At 37.4% G+C, this 16,092-nt stretch overlaps 3 protein-coding genes across 4 annotated transcripts; 2 read left to right on the top strand and 1 right to left on the bottom strand.

Annotated features, from left to right (window-relative positions):
- Positions 1-1,447: 1,447 nt before the first annotated feature.
- LOC114734221 (DEAD-box ATP-dependent RNA helicase 37) lies at positions 1,448-7,031 on the top strand. The gene is made up of 7 exons (XM_028921793.1): positions 1,448-1,593; positions 2,053-2,890; positions 2,995-3,078; positions 4,102-4,344; positions 5,265-5,432; positions 5,636-5,749; positions 6,249-7,031. Exons 2-7 carry the CDS (start codon positions 2,159-2,161, stop codon positions 6,729-6,731), a joined length of 1,824 nt encoding a protein of 607 aa, XP_028777626.1. The 5' UTR covers positions 1,448-1,593; positions 2,053-2,158; the 3' UTR covers positions 6,732-7,031.
- Positions 7,032-8,718: 1,687 nt separating this feature from the next.
- LOC114734222 (protein WHAT'S THIS FACTOR 9, mitochondrial) lies at positions 8,719-11,062 on the bottom strand. 2 transcript variants are annotated; one of them, XM_028921795.1, is made up of 2 exons: positions 10,320-11,062; positions 8,719-10,290 (listed from the first exon to the last, which is right to left on the bottom strand). In XM_028921795.1, exons 1-2 carry the CDS (start codon positions 10,335-10,337, stop codon positions 9,124-9,126), a joined length of 1,185 nt encoding a protein of 394 aa, XP_028777628.1. In that variant the 5' UTR covers positions 10,338-11,062; the 3' UTR covers positions 8,719-9,123. The 2 variants fall into 2 exon arrangements, with proteins under 2 accessions (XP_028777628.1, XP_028777627.1); XM_028921794.1 differs by having other exon boundaries at positions 8,719-11,061.
- LOC114734189 (F-box protein At3g58530) lies at positions 10,658-15,936 on the top strand. Its single transcript, XM_028921739.1, has 13 exons — positions 10,658-10,751; positions 11,240-11,481; positions 11,568-11,627; positions 11,876-11,959; positions 12,189-12,319; positions 12,420-12,495; positions 13,285-13,355; positions 13,680-13,766; positions 13,841-13,913; positions 13,999-14,066; positions 14,153-14,221; positions 15,341-15,446; positions 15,543-15,936. Exons 1-13 carry the CDS (start codon positions 10,658-10,660, stop codon positions 15,606-15,608), a joined length of 1,227 nt encoding a protein of 408 aa, XP_028777572.1. The 3' UTR covers positions 15,609-15,936.
- The last annotated feature ends 156 nt before the right edge of the window (positions 15,937-16,092 follow it).

Below are 16,092 nucleotides of genomic sequence, written 5' to 3'. Positions count from 1 at the left end.
TTTGACTTCTTCTGATATTTCTTTCGCTGGCGGAAACAAAAAACTCTTTTGTAAGACAATTAATATGTCCCCCGTCAACTCCCCCCCCCCCCCCCAAAAAAAAATTCTCTTACCGCCGGTCATCCACCGCCAAACCCCTGGCGACGGCGTCAAGTCGATTTAACAATCCAACAAAAACACTAATCTCACTGTGTACCTTGCGTGATCCCATTCCCTTATATAGGAGGTGTTTAGATAAAAAAAACGAAATCATGATTTTAAATATAATTTTATAGTATATGAAATAAAAATATGAAAGAGAAAAATGATTTTTAAAAGTATTTTTTATAGTTTTCCAAATACACCATAATGGGATTTGCAAGGAAAATAAGAATGTGTGGCAAAGATGTAAACCAGACAGCGCTAATGTGAAAATATAATGTGACTACACAAAAGGAGGCTTCATGTAATCGATGGGCACTAATGAGCACGTTGTGGAGAGGAGTCAGCAAGCATTAATTATGCGTTTATTATAAATATGTTTACATTTATCTTGTATATCATAAATCGCGGCTAAAAAGAAAATGCATTGGAATGACTGTTGGAAAAGAAATTTAGGAAGTGTCAAGGGTTAGATAGTATTTTTACTCTCGTACGGTCCCTAGAAGCCAGAATGTTTTTCGTCAGGTGCCGAGCCCGATGGAAAAGGGACGGAAACCCAACAACCTTATACAGTATTTATCATGTCTAAGAGAGATCAGAATCCAATCCACAACTAACGAGATTCATAAATCAAGGATTATGTGTAGCTGGAAGCGGCTTTTAATGTATCCGCCACCTGATATTTCAAAGATATTATAGCATATCCGTCACTTATTCTGTGAGGTTATTTATAGATAATTTATAAAGATATCTTAATATATGACATGTTAATTAAAATAAGAAAAAGGAACATTACAAGCCCAAACCTTTCCTGTCACGGCGGGAAAAATTACATAAAATTTGATAAAATTATATTTTTTTTATTTTTTAAGAGCAGACACTTTAGTTCTTTTTTAAGTTTTGCTGGCTAAACACCTTTTACGAGAAAATAAAATTATTTAATCAAAATATAGGATTTTTTAAATTAAAACACAAATAAATTTTCTTCTAAAACATGCCCCTTTTTTTTGAGATAATTTTAATATTATAATTATAATTTCAAAATGTTCTTTCCTTTTTTCTTCTGAAAAATCTCTTTCCCCCTGGAGAAGAAATTCTAAAAAGATTTTTTTTTGAAAGGATCTGATCCATTATCATTATCCCAGTAAATCAACGGAGAGTATAAAAGAAAGGGGGGAAAAAAAGTAAATAAACTAATTTAGCCAGTAATCGGAAATAGAATTTTCACACGCAAGCTCATATTTGGCCAGCCCAAAAGTGTACGGAAGCCAGTGGCTTTGATAATGGTACCAAGAAGAGAAGCGTATTGATACCGTTGAGAAATCTGAATAATATCCTTTGACAAAAAGGAGAGAGAGCGATATCTTCGCAAGGGGTTCAACCCGGTTTCAAAGTTCATCTGTTTTCAATTTTGCTACAATCGAAGCTCGTCTCCATACATCATTCATTCAGGTAGTTCACTTGCTTTCTCTTCCTGATAGTTATCATCTGTTCGCTTTGTCTTTTGGTAAGAAACTCATCATCGTTTATTCCTTTTTCGTTTTATCGCTCACCTGATGTTGAATTTCACATAACTTGTTGCTTTCAGAAATCGGATTCGCTCATTCATTTACAAAATATACCGCATTTTCTTCATTCTCCGATGCTTAATCTGATCTGTTTGCCTGCACGTTGCAATTTTTTTCCCTTGAACATTTTGATTTGGCAGGATCTTCCGTCTTCTGATATCATCTTTTTAATTTTGTCTTTCCTCCGAAGTTCACCGCGGGATGGATTTCCTGCTCATAACCCTCTTTTCCCTATTTTATTGAAGTCCAAGACCTTTCCCCACCGTAACCTCCTTGCTTTCTATATCATCTGTGCATAATGCTTTCTACATAGCTTGATCATTTGTGGATAATGACTGATCAGGGTTGTGGTCGATGCATAAAGTGCGCGCGTAGCAGTATTGTCAATCGGGAAGCCGAGTTGGTTGTAAACATTTCCTTGTAATCAACGAAGTCAAATATCTGCAGCTATGAGAACTTCATGGGCAGATTCTGTCGACAACTCATCCATTGGTTCTTCAAATGCCAGTGCTGCGCGTCCTTCTCGGTCAGCATATGTTCCACCACATCTTCGTAACAAGCCACCATCTTCAGAATCCTCTTTGACATCACACCCATCTTCCTTACCGGCCAATGATCGGGTAAATTTTGGTGGGCCAACTGCTGGATATCGCGGAGGCAGTTCCTTGAATAAACCTGACTATGGAAGGCAGGACTATGGCTCTAGTGGTCGAACTGGTGGGGGTTGGAACAGTAGAGGCGGAGGGTGGGACCGTGGAAGGGAGCGTGAGGTTAACCCATTTGAGAATGATGAAGCTACAGACCATACTTTTAATGACCAAGAAAACACAGGCATTAACTTTGACGCTTATGATGATATCCCTGTGGACACTAGTGGGGAGAATGTGCCTCCACCTGTAAATACTTTTGCAGAAATAGACTTGGGTGAGGCATTGAATCAAAATATAAGGAGGTGTAAATACGTCAAACCAACTCCAGTTCAGAGGTACGCCATACCAATTTCTCTTGCGGGGCGAGATCTGATGGCTTGCGCTCAGACAGGATCAGGCAAGACAGCTGCCTTCTGTTTTCCTATCATAAGTGGAATCCTGAGGATGCCACATGTTCAGAGACCGCGTGTAGCACGAACTGCTTTTCCTCTAGCTCTCATCCTATCTCCTACACGGGAGCTTTCATGTCAGGTGGGGTTCTAGTTTTATTTTCTACTTTCCTCTTCTTCTGTAACGTATATTGTCTTAAAGATCGCAATACACACACATTAAATTTCTGGTTTCATCCCTTGCAGATACATGATGAGGCTAAAAAGTTTTCCTATCAAACTGGGGTTAAGGTGGTAGTTGCTTATGGAGGAGCACCAATAAACCAACAGGTTCTTTTTATCATCTGATCTTCATCTCATACTGATTTCTTGATGTATTTCTTGCTACTGTATAAGTTCTTTTGTTTGATTTTCCGTCACCTGCTTGACATTACATTTATTCCATTCCATGCATTCTCCATGTGCAGTTATACAGATTATTTTGTCTGATTCTTAGATGCACAGGAAAACCACAATATCGGGACCTCATAAAATGTGATACAGTTTTTAATTTCTATAATGGTAGAGGTGTGGAGTGTAAAACATGGTCTGCATTCTGGAAGACATTCGGCATGGAAATGGAGATGAGAATGATTATGTAGAAGCCACTAGTGTTGATTTTTGGTGTATATAGCAGACAGATATATCCTATTGAATAACTTCTGATCCAATAATAGGAATTTCATTTGATTCCTGCGTATCAAGAGTGTTGTTATGGTTTTGTTTGGCATACGCTTTGTGAAATTATTTCCCAGAAAAACCTCCGTTATAATCTAAACACACTCCTGTGGCTGGTGTTGGGATTGTGCTTCGTGTAGGCTTCCAAATTAGGGGGAAATACATGTAAATTCTACAAAACACGGATTGTGAATGTAATTTATTCTTCATAACTAAAAAGTAGACCATTGCTTCGTTATTGTTATCCAAACCATTTCCTTATAATTCTATTCCTCAACATGTTTTGCGTTTTAAAATATTGTTGTTGGTTTTTCTTTAATGTGGATGAATTAACAATTCCTCTATTTTTAGTTTTCGCATATTAGGCTTTCAATGTGTCTGTTTTTAATGGTAAACTTTGTTTGAATCATAAATCAAGTAAGTGATAGCATTATCCTTGTACAGTCTAGATTTCTTTAAAATCATATCTCCAGTCTGATTGGTTGTAACCTGATGTGTTGTGATTATGTCTTCACTCATTATGCTTGGAAGTTTCTGAAGTTTTATTCTCTTCAGTTTTTGTGTTATTAGTTAAGTGGGTTGAAGTCGTGAACACTTTTCCCTATTTAATACTATGATGATTATCGCATTGTTCAGTTGCGGGAGCTTGAGAGAGGAGTAGATATTCTTGTGGCAACTCCAGGACGTCTGGTAGATTTGTTAGAGAGGGCTAGAGTGTCACTGCAAATGATCAGATATTTAGCTCTCGATGAGGCAGATCGGATGCTGGATATGGGTTTTGAACCTCAAATAAGGAAAATAGTTGAACAAATGGACATGCCTCCTCAAGGCATGAGACAAACAATGCTGTTTAGTGCCACTTTTCCCAAAGAGATACAGGTAGATTATGGCTTTTAATCAGGTTCTCAAGCTTCTCATATTTCTTGAAGAAAAAATATTTCAATATTTCATTCGTATATTCTTTGTTTGCTGCCATATACCATAATTGTCTTGATGATGCTAGAATAAGAGGGAAGAGTTCTTGATAGCAGCTATTCCAATGCGGTTTCACTGCTGATTGTCTATTTTAAACTATCAGATTGTTTTGCACTGCTCTTGTACTTGCAACATTTCTTACTGCTTCAATTAAGGTGTCTGATCAATTGCTTCACTTGTAATGGCAGATGGATACATATAAGATAATTATAATAAGGGTGGAAGTAAGGAAATACGGATTTGTTTAAGCAGTAGGAGCTAATTTTATATTTTATTACTTTTTCCATTTAGTCTCATCCACGTAATATGAATGTTGATAACTTACGGAAAGTCAGGTATTTATAAGGACAAACGTAGAACATGATTCACGTTTTAGAGTAGCTGATTTTAAATCATAAGTGATAACTTTGGATGAATAGCTTCGCTATTGTAATTAAAGGTTTACCAGAGAAGATTATATGCTTGGTATTTCTATGGCAATAACTATAATGATGAGGGTGAGGTGATGATGATTCAGTTGTGGGAGACATTCAAGACTTAAAGATATGATGCTTTATTATACTGCCATTGCGGCTAAGATACTTAGGTTTGGCTATGAAATGTGTCATCTGTAGTTTATGCTGAGGGTATTGTGGCATTGCAAGTTAAATAAAAAGGTTGAATTAAGAGAGCTTGTATTATTTAGAACAACACTGTAAGCAAGGAGTAAGCTAGAATTCTAGATTTAATCTATACAAAACAATCAATGATCATGTTAAGTCCGAGAAAGCTTGTTTTGAAATAGCAATTATAACCTTCCTGTCATAATGCTCATATGTATGCAGAGACTTGCATCAGATTTCCTTGACAATTATGTGTTTCTGGCTGTTGGAAGGGTTGGTTCAAGTACTGACCTAATTGCTCAACGAGTGGAGTATGTTCTGGAATCTGACAAAAGAAGCCACCTGATGGACCTTCTTCACGCCCAGAGGGAAAATGGAATTTATGGCAAGGTAATTTGTCTACGCTGCAAAATGACTGTCTATGCTTATAATTACAGCAGTTTTATCATTTTAATTTGCATACTTCTTTATTTTTTGACATTATGGTGCATTTTAAGTTTGAACTTCTTGTTTCAGAATATGCATGTATGATTTACGGATTATGATTTATCATACTCCGCACTATGCTAAACATCTTTCGGTGGATTTTGCAGCAAGGTCTGACATTAGTTTTTGTGGAAACAAAGAAAGGAGCTGATGCGTTGGAACACTGGTTGTGCATTAATGGGTTTCCGGCAACTAGCATTCATGGTGACCGATCGCAGCAGGTAACCAACTTTGGCCAAATAAAATCGTGTTGAAGTTTTACATGCATCAATATTATGGTTTCCATTAGAACATTTTTATATCTACTTTTATGTTATAAACATATACGCTTTTTTTAAGGGTTAGAAAGGGAGTTGAATTGGATTTTAATTCTGAACTCAAAAATTGAGAATTTATGGATCAAAATCAGATGCTGCCAATTCTCATAAACTCACATAATGCCTCGTACAATTAAAACAGTTGGGTAGCAGTGTGTTCTGAACTAAATATTTTTTTTATTGGGACAACCTTGACACTGTTCATTTTCCTGATATTTGGATTTGGTCTTCTGCGGCGGCATTTAATTGATGCCCATACCTTGATTTGTTAAAGGATTTTAATTACTCCTTGTGTATGTCTCTTTCTTTTTCTTTTTCTTTTTTCCCGGTACAAATCAAGCCATGTGGGCATATACTATATCATTGTAACTGTGCATGTGTGTCGTGTTATGTATCTATGCAGGAAAGGGAACTAGCATTGAGGTCGTTCAAGAGTGGAAACACGCCAATTTTAGTGGCAACGGATGTTGCAGCTCGCGGTCTTGATATTCCACGTGTAGCTCATGTGGTAAATTTTGATCTTCCGAATGACATTGATGATTATGTGCATCGGATAGGAAGAACAGGGAGGGCTGGTAAAATGGGGCTAGCAACAGCCTTCTTCAATGACAATAATCTGTCATTGGCTAAGCCATTGGCTGATCTGATGCAAGAGGCAAATCAAGAAGTACCTGCCTGGCTCACACGTTATGCAGCCAGAGCTTCCTATGGTGGTGGCAACAGAAATCGGCGTTCAGGGGGAGCCCGTTTTGGTGGCCGTGATTATAGGAGGGACAACCAACATAATAAAGGAGCCGACTACTACGGTGGAACAAGTGGATACGGCGTTCCTGCCTCTTATGGTGGAGGTTATGGTCCTCCAGGGGTTTCTAGCGCCTGGGATTAGTCTCCTTTTACCGATGCATTCAAGCTGTTGAGTGATTGTATATAATTTCAGACTTCGTTGATGATAGCTTAATCTTAGCCCTTGGTCTAGCTAGATTCATGCATTCCCTAGTGCTGGAAATCTTGTGTCTAATATTAGAGGGCTGCTGATTTCCTGTGAGATTGTTTCACTGTCGTTTTGCTGTTGGATTATTTTCAATTGGATAGGTTTCCGGTTTAGCTGTTTCAGTTTTGTCAGGTGATGATGGTATATAACATTTAGTTCATCGAGATGGGAGAAACACGGCACGTTATATCGAAATATCATGAAAATCACGAAGGCGGCAAATCAAGTTTTCTAAAACTAATTCAATGTTGCATATGCAGCCGCAAGTATCCATTTGTACACGAATGGATTAACATGGAATTGGACGGACCATTTATTTTCAGATGCGAGTCATCCAATGTGTTGTGAATATAATCAGTAACACAACAATGTCTTCATAAAACTTATCGGCATTTAGCAGCATATATTATCAGCAATAATGGAGGTAAACGCCAAGGAAAATTAATGCCCGTTAATGAAAACCCTTGGCTGACTAGATATTTTTCATAGCTCCGAGTCAGAAGTACTCAATTACCTATCAGTTAGAAATTACTTTCTGTAGTCTTTTTTATCAGTTCTAATTAATTACTTTACACGTAAGTTAAGTTAGCCAGCTAAAATTAGTAATTTTAATAAAACCTCAACATTATTCTCAATAAAACTCATTGGTTAAAGGAGTCAGGTTGATCAGTTATAAGGTTTAATAGTTATGGATGCTAAGTTAAAATTAATGCTTTAAACAAAATGTTATATCATGAAAGATGTTTGTGATAACAACATGATTAGCACATAAGAGGACAAAGAAAAGTACAACATTGTAGTTGGAATAAATCAACTATAGCATCTTTCTCAATCCTTTGAGAGCTTTTAAGGTTCTGAGTTGTGTTTCGTTTAGAGAAAAAAGATGGAAAGAAAGAGAAGGGAGGTTGGAGCTATGATACCCGGGAAGATATCAGGAATGGTATTGTATATGTGAAAATATGTTTCAAAATTTGAGTTAAAAGGACCTTATGAAGTTGAGAATTGTTAATTTAAGCCTTCTAACTTAAGAATGAGAGAGAAAATAAATACTCCTCTGGTCCTTAATATAGAACCCAATTGGTGAGTTGGTTTTGGTCCTAAATATAAGACCCATTTCTCATATTTATCAATTATCTCTAAATTACCCCTATGGATACCCTTTCAACCATAATTAAGTAGAAGAGAAAAATGAGGTATTAAAAAATATGATTATGGTATTTTAGGAAAAATGTGTCATATTTCTTATAATTAACTAACTTACCTAACTTCCTTAATCTAATCAAATTAACTAAATGGGTTTATATTAAGGACCAGAGGAGTAGTTTATTTTGACCTTCTTTCTTTCTTAATTTGATAAACTTCATCCATTTTTCACCATTCTCAACTTCAGAGAATCTAAATTCATTAAACGCAGGCAGAACCGCATCTATAGGCAACTTAACCAAGTTGATTTTTCCCAATTTTTCCAGGCTCAAATGTCACCAGAATGTCATTTAGATAATTAGATGTGTTCCGTAGGTTATTACCCGGCCACGCCAAACAGCCTCTGGCAGAAAATGGCGCAGACAGTTATAAGAATCAATATCTGCAAGCAATTTGAACATAAAAGCAAATTATGTTCAAAGCTGGTAACTGATGCGAAGAATTCCTGCATAATGCATCCAAACTAATCAGCATCATCGTGATCATCTGGAGAACTAATGACAGTCCTAACGCAGGACAAGAAATTTGAGCAGGGCAGCAATTTTGTCAAATTTCACATCTAGCTATGCATAAACCTAAAGCAGACAAACAATTCCAATATCCGAGCATTGCTTTCATTTCAGGCCATCTTTATAGTTCCCAAATGTTTCACATCATAGCAAACCAAGAAGGAAAATCATTTAAAACTACAAATTAAGCTTTTTATACGAAACTTATTTTCCAGATATTTAGCGTCTCGTCAAAGCATAATCAACAAATGTTAGACAATACTCCCCTTAATAATTAAAGCATCAGCAGAACAGAAGCAGAATGAAGACACGCAGTATCCACTGATGTTACTTCAAGGAAGTAAGGACATGAAAGAAAGGGGGGAAAAATATAAAGTGGCAAATATTAAGAATGTTTCATGATTGCACTGGCAAGACAAATCGAAAAATATAGCCAGTAGACTCATAAAAGCTTGGATGTTTGATGAGCGAATAGTCAAAATTCTAAAATTTTGTAATAGAGCTACCTACTGGAGAGCAAATTATTTTCTTTCTTACTCGTAGGTGGCTATAATGTTACTTCTGTCATATGAACACTACTCTCCATCAGACGCTCCATCTAGGTCTGAATCTTCAACCTCATAGAATTCATCACCTGTTCCAGAATCTTCCTCCTCAGATTCTCGCAGCCCTGCCTCATTCACTGCATCATTTAGCAATAAATCTTCTTGATTTATAAAGTTCGCACCTTTTCCGCGATGAAGAAGCCCCGTCCTCATTACATGATAAAACTTCTCTCTGAGACGAGCAATAGGATGCGGATCCACTAGTTTTCCACGTTGATACCCTTCTCTAAGAGTAACAGTCGTTGTTTTACATTTCAGTGAGAGGTAAAATATGCCAGGATATCTTGTGAAGATTCGGGTAAACTTGTGGGGAAGATTCAACTCCTCCCTCAAGCTTCTCAAGTAGTTCCTCTTTGTTTTCTTGTGCATGGTTAAACTTAGAAATTCATGCAGAACTCCAACAACTCGCTTCTCCATTAATTCACTATTTGGATCAATTTGTCTAGAGTCCTCATAAGGAGAAATGTAAGGCAACTTTTGAAATTCCTCCATCCATGCCCTTACTTTCTTCTGTGCTCCATAACCCCTTGGAAAATTCATGGGGAAAACCAGAGCTGCTTGCCCTCTCTTGAATTGCCTGTACTCATCCCCAGATGTCCTGTTTTCATTGCTCTTTTGTAATGCCGAAACTGCAAATTCCTCACACCAATTTGCTAGTCGCAGGCAGGTGACCCCATTTGAGGCCTTGACAAATCGAAAATGATCTGGGTATTTTGGGACCAGTGATTTCTCAAAGCAATCCGGTAAACCTAGATCCCATTTCAAAGGATGGAGGGACTGCAGCGGCACAGTTCGAGTTTTCGTCATCATAAGTACCTTACAAAGCCGTTCGACAATATCACTCTCACGGGCCTCGTAAATGCTTTGCTCTTGCGAGTCCAACAGTACTGCAGTATCTGTCAAACGGAAGCAAGGCAAACTAGGCCAACGAGGATGTGGAAATTCTTCAAAGAGAGTGGGATACCTACGCATGAAACGAAGAACCGGGACTGTGAGGCCAAGCAGTTTTTGCCAGTCAGCTACAGATTTTGCTGTGAGAAAACCAGTGGACGAGCGCTTAATCGCGTCCTTGAGGAGACAAGCAGCCTTCAAATCCGTTTCCTTGTCAATTACGTGATCAATACTTCGGTTTTTCACCCATTTGAGCCGGACCTTCACTATGCCACGGCATTGGAGGTATTCATAACACTGACAGAGTTTGGGAGTCTCGTATAGAGCGTAATATTTCAACTTTAGCAGAGAAATATCTCTCAGATAGTTCATCTTTACGGGAAAAGATATAATTAACATTACCCGAACGGAGATTTAGAAGTTCGAATCAGAAGGAGACAGCAAAAGTTAGATTATGATATTTGAAATAAAAATGGGTTTTCAATAGGGACGAAAGCAGAGGATTGCCGAGTAATAAAAGTTCGCAAACTGGTCTATATCACAGCGGAATTAATCAGTATCACGAGAATGATTTTCCTATGTTCTTTCTACAAAGGTTATATAATCAAGTGTCATGGCGATACTAAACACTCTACTGTTCTACAGAACCGGGAAGGACATTACTGGCCAGGTGTTTAGGAGTCACAACCTGGGAAAATCGCCTTCTTGTTCTCTTCGAATAATTGCCAATATATTAAGCGCGATCATGTCCTTCCTCCATGGTCCAAAAAACCAAAAATAAAAAGAATTCCTCAGAAATGCCTAATTTCCGAAGTAGCAGAGCTGGGAGAACACTGGCTCTAAATTTTTGAGAAACTGGCGATCTACTGCCTTTATATACGATCCAAAATTCACCTGCCAAGTGTTCCCCAAAGAACAGAAACAGAACACAGCTTTGCGACTTGTGAGGAGCGCACAGAGATGTTTGCCAGCGCACCGCAGTAGCAACCTAGGCATATTTGGTTCGGGCTTCGCTCAAACCTAATTCAACTTGACCGTAAAACTTTTTAATTCCGTGGGCAATTTTATGTATTTTTTAAATATTAATATTTAATTAAATTTACTTTTAAAAAAAACTTGACATAATAAATACAAATAATCTCAACAATAATTATGTTTTAATTTTCCAATTTGATCATTTCCCCTCACTCGTTAGTTTTTTTTCACTGGCTGCTCCTTCCAACCCCTCCTATTTTACACTCGGCTTCACAGCATTTCTACTCAAAAGTGGGAATGGAAGAAATAGCAGAAACGGAGGATTTCACATGGAGCAGAGAAACGGTTCCCCGAGTCCTCTTACTTGTTTCCTCCAGATTATCTCAGGGAGACCTTTTCTCTCTCTTGCTCGTCAACCCATGGATTTATCGGACTCTTGTCTCCGCCTCATCGCTTTGGGAGGTGCTTCTCATCTTCTCTGGACTATATTTCATTCTTTTGATTAATCTTTCAAGGTCATGATCTTATGTTATGGATGATTCTGATAGGTCCTCAATTTTCGAGAGAGGAAAAATGCAGGGAATCGGCTTATAGCTGCTCTTTCTCTGGTTAGCTTATTCTTTTCAAATTTGATTGCATTCTCGATGCCGTATATTTCATTCAATTTCGTATAGTGCAATTATCTTGACTTGGACACTACCAGGGGGACCAATGGATGATGTCTTCCTAGTTCTTGATGTAGAAGTACCAGTTTCTATTTTTACTTTTTTTTCCCCCTTCTGGGTGCTTTTGTTTAAGCTCTCTTGAAATTTTTGCTAATAGTTATTTTATGTTCAATTTGAAATATTTTTTGTAGCCTAGATATCGCAATGTTAAGCAGATTAACCTGGAATTTGCTCAAGATGTTGATGACACACATCTCACCATTCTCAAGACTAAGGTGGCATATTATATCATTTCTGTGAATGTTTCGTCTATTTCCCTTGTTACATCAAAGCTGAAAGGCACAAGTTCCATCATTAAGAAAGTGAGCTTTGTGTTATCCTCCTGAAGATGGCAAAGGTCCATCATAAAAACAAAAAGGCTGAATTACACTCTACCTCATCTCCAATATGGCTAAAAAAATATATTGATTAAGCGACCCTAATTAGTGTTGTTTTCACCTCTAGTGTTCAGATTCTCTTAAAGGCTTGGATTCCTTGAACCTGAATGGCTGCCAAAAAATCTCAGATGAAGGAGTTGAAGCTGTAACCAGCTGTTGTCCACAACTGAAAACCTTTTCCATCTACTGGAATGTGAGGTGCTTTAAGGTCTTCTGAATCTGTGAAGTTTATACCAGTAGCTGAAAAATCGTATTTTTATTTTGATTAACAATTGTCAAATAACGAAACATGTTCCAGGTTAACAGACGCAGGACTAAGGCATTTAGTGAAAAATTGCAAAGGCATAGTTCATCTGAACATAAGTGGCTGTAAGGTATGTGAGCCACTAAGACACTCCAAGCTAAATTTGACAGTATTGTGATGCTTTGGATTCATATTACTGATGCATCTTAAACAAATAACACTAGCCCATGGTTCTTTATCTGTATATGTTTGCATAAACATATTGGATTATGCATGCAATATGTGTATGGCGTTATGCATCCCTTATTTGTAGCTCTGGAAAATTCTGCTCAAAATGCTGTTCCCGGGTGCAAAAGCATGCCTTGTTAAGAATTGGTGTAAATACCACATTTCTGTTGTGAACTGTCAGAATAATAACTCTTAGTTTTTAATCTTCACGTGTGCTTTAATAGTGTTAAAATAGTTCTTAGCAGCTTTAAAGCATTTTGTGTTCAATCTCTCTTCTTTTCTTATTGCTATTTTTATGGTTGTAAAATGATAACTAACTTCCGCTAGAAGGAAAGCCAAGGAAAGCAAAGAGGAAATCCCTTTAAAGAGAATTTGAGAGTGTGCATCTGTGACATACTCCTTGAAAAGCTATTCAAATACAAAACAAGCTCCAGATTATGCAGTAAACTCTACTTATTCCTTTTAAGAAAGTACGTGTAATTTAGTTTTCCTTCAGACTTCTTTCTAATCCCTGCTGTTCTGAATGATAATCATTTAGTTATTTTCTTAACACTCACAACAACAACAACAAGAATCCCCGCTGTTCTGAATGAAGTACAACAGCACTCATATAAACTCGAAATTCTGCTAATAAAATTCTATAGCTGTTTTCGAACAGTCTCTTAACGGCTCTGTAATTTGGTAATTGCAGAATATTTCAGACCAAAGCTTGGAATTTATTGCTGACAATTATTCAGAATTAGAGTCATTGAACTTGACAAGGTATCTGAGGTGGTTTAGAACAGATTCTCATTTTTTGAGATGTCCGTTATTATGGGGTTATTTTGCATATCTTGATGTATGAATAATACCAGCCTTAATTAAAATTTCACTTTTCAGCTTGCTTGTACTGGCATGTTACTTTATGATATCCATGGGTCATGATAAGTAGTGAAATTAGAGACTTCTGTTTCTGTTTCAATTCTAGGCTCTTGAGTTGTTTTAGAAATTTACATTCCATACATCTATCTGGTAAGATGATGCCATCAAACATGGGATGAATTCTATTTTTCTTTTGATACTCATACCTCAAGATTTGGTGCTTAGGTGCGTCAAGCTTACAGATTCTGGCTTAAAGCAGTTACTACAGAAATGTTTATCTCTTCAGAGTCTAAATCTCTATGCACTGTCAAGGTAGCTGCTGAAACTTATGCATTTTAGTTGAGAATCTTTTCTACGGATCCAATCACTGCATTGTTCTTGTTCAGTTTCACAGATAAAGTTTACAAGAAGATGTCCCTCCTGGTGCATCTCAAGCTTTTGGATCTCTGTGGTGCCCAGGTAATATGTATTGGGGTTCTGAAGATTCCCCTACACCTTATCTGATGCGAACTAGCATAGTAACTATTTATAGTTCGGTTTACAGAACCTTTCAGATGAAGGACTTTCCAGCATTTCTAAATGCAAGAATCTTATAACCCTCAACCTGACATGGTAACTAAAGCTTCAACTGTACACACACACACACACATCAAATAAAGGAGTTCTTTGGGTTATCTGCATCTTGTTTCATGTGATAGGTGTGTGCGTGTGACAGATGAGGGGGTCATATCCGTTGCACGGAGCTGCACCTCTATTGAATCTCTAAGGTGTGTGGTGTGCACGTTTTGAGATTTCTTGGTGGTTCTTGAATGCTTGCAATCAAAGTGTATGGGCTTCACTTTCTTGAGCAATTTCATTTTCTCTGCGTCAACTTTTGTATAGGTTTGTGCTTGGGCTTGTCAGTATAATCAAAATAGCTTAAGCTACTTAGTTAGGATTGCTACATGCTTACATGCCCTTCATCTTTCTCATTACTTGTTGATGTGCTCACTTAGTATGCCTCATGTCACAACTTTTATTTAGGTGTGGGATTTCTATTCGTCAATTCTCTAATTTGTTTGGTTTAAAGGAAAGGAAAGTCTTTCCTTTCCATTATACTCCTATTCTTCAGTTCTTTAACAGTAGCTTGCCTTTTTATAATTATATTATTATTCAAGAGTACGAAGGACATTTCTTAACGCCAACACCACTTTTCCTCTTTCTTTTCCATTCTTCAATTTAACTACCGAACGGCCCATAAAAGGTTTTTCAAATATATGACAATAGAGAGTGTCTATGCGTGTAGCTGAGGACGAGATCCTCATACAGCATGCTTTTTAAACTAGTTTTGGATTCTTGGCCTTCCTGGTCTCTAGCACTCCCAATTCTGTAAAAAAAATTGAGATACAGCTGAAGAGCGAAGATAAGATTCTCATATGGCATACTTCTTGAACTTGGTCCGTCTTGTTAAATAAAAATGGGAACAAAACAATTGAGTTCAGTTTGTGGCTGTGTTATTGTTCTCGCACTTCCAGTTTTCTTTGTGGGTTATTCTGTTATCGAAACGTGGTTAATCTGTATAAAATTTGGCTTTCAAAAATTGTTGGTGAATGAACTGAAGTGGATATTTATAGAGTTGAGCCTAACTGTCTGTTTTTCCCTTTAATAGTTGAACCCAACTGAGACTCGGATATTGAACTCATGCAGATTTTAATAAATTTCCCTTGACTCGTATGTCACATGAAGTAGCCAAATAGCAGATGACGATTCATGAACACATCTGCAGATATACATATTCTTGCTTCAATGGCAACATGAATTTAATAGTTCCACCCAAAATGATTCCTTTTTTTCTGATGCTTTTCGGTCAATCCTTTTACTGATATTTTGAAAGGACACGTATGCAGCTTGTTTGGAATAACTGGTGTGACTGATAAGTCTCTAGAGACACTCTCAAAATCCGGTTCCAACAAGATCACAACCCTTGATGTGAACGGATGTATTGGCATCAAGGCAATATTCTAACTTTGGAGTGTCTCTGTAAATGACAATTTAGTTTACTGGCATTAATCACATGTTTGTTTGATAACTGGCTAACTCTTTTTGTAGAACCGGAGCCGCGAAAAACTGCTTCAGTTGTTCCCAAATCTGAAATGCTTTAAAGTGCACAGCTAGGGTGGTGCTTTCCTGAAGTTTCCAAACGAAAGCAGCCTCTTGAGACAGGTTATTTAACCTGCCAACCACACATGCAGATGTACTCCCAAGCCCTGTTTTCTTCGAATCATTTCTAGTTGGCAGATGCTTAACCATGTTGTGTTAGTTTCATATTGAAGTCGCACAACTTCGTTTTTTAACTTTATATTGGCATATTTTAACAGAATTATTTTGTTTGCATGTGGAACCACTGAAATCCGGGGGAAGGGTATCATTTCGGACAATTTTTTTTTGGGAGAACTTTTTACGACTCATATTGGGCTTCATGGGTATATTTATAATTTCTTCATCGGAGCCTGTACGGCGCGAGTTATTTTGGGTCTTCCCACTACATAGTATCGATGTATCAGGCCTGGGGTTTATGCGAATGGTAAATTAATTTCTCGAAATCTCCTCCATCCTCCTTTTTCCTTCTCAGAATTTCTCGCTTAACAGAACTAATGGT

This window comes from Neltuma alba, unplaced genomic scaffold, assembly GCF_004799145.2.
Source record: "Neltuma alba isolate B1F8T4 unplaced genomic scaffold, ASM479914v2 tig00013081_pilon, whole genome shotgun sequence".
NCBI lineage: Eukaryota > Viridiplantae > Streptophyta > Magnoliopsida > Fabales > Fabaceae > Neltuma > Neltuma alba.
The sequence above is the reverse complement of the archived record's forward strand: the minus strand, read 5'-3'. Positions and strand labels throughout refer to the sequence as shown.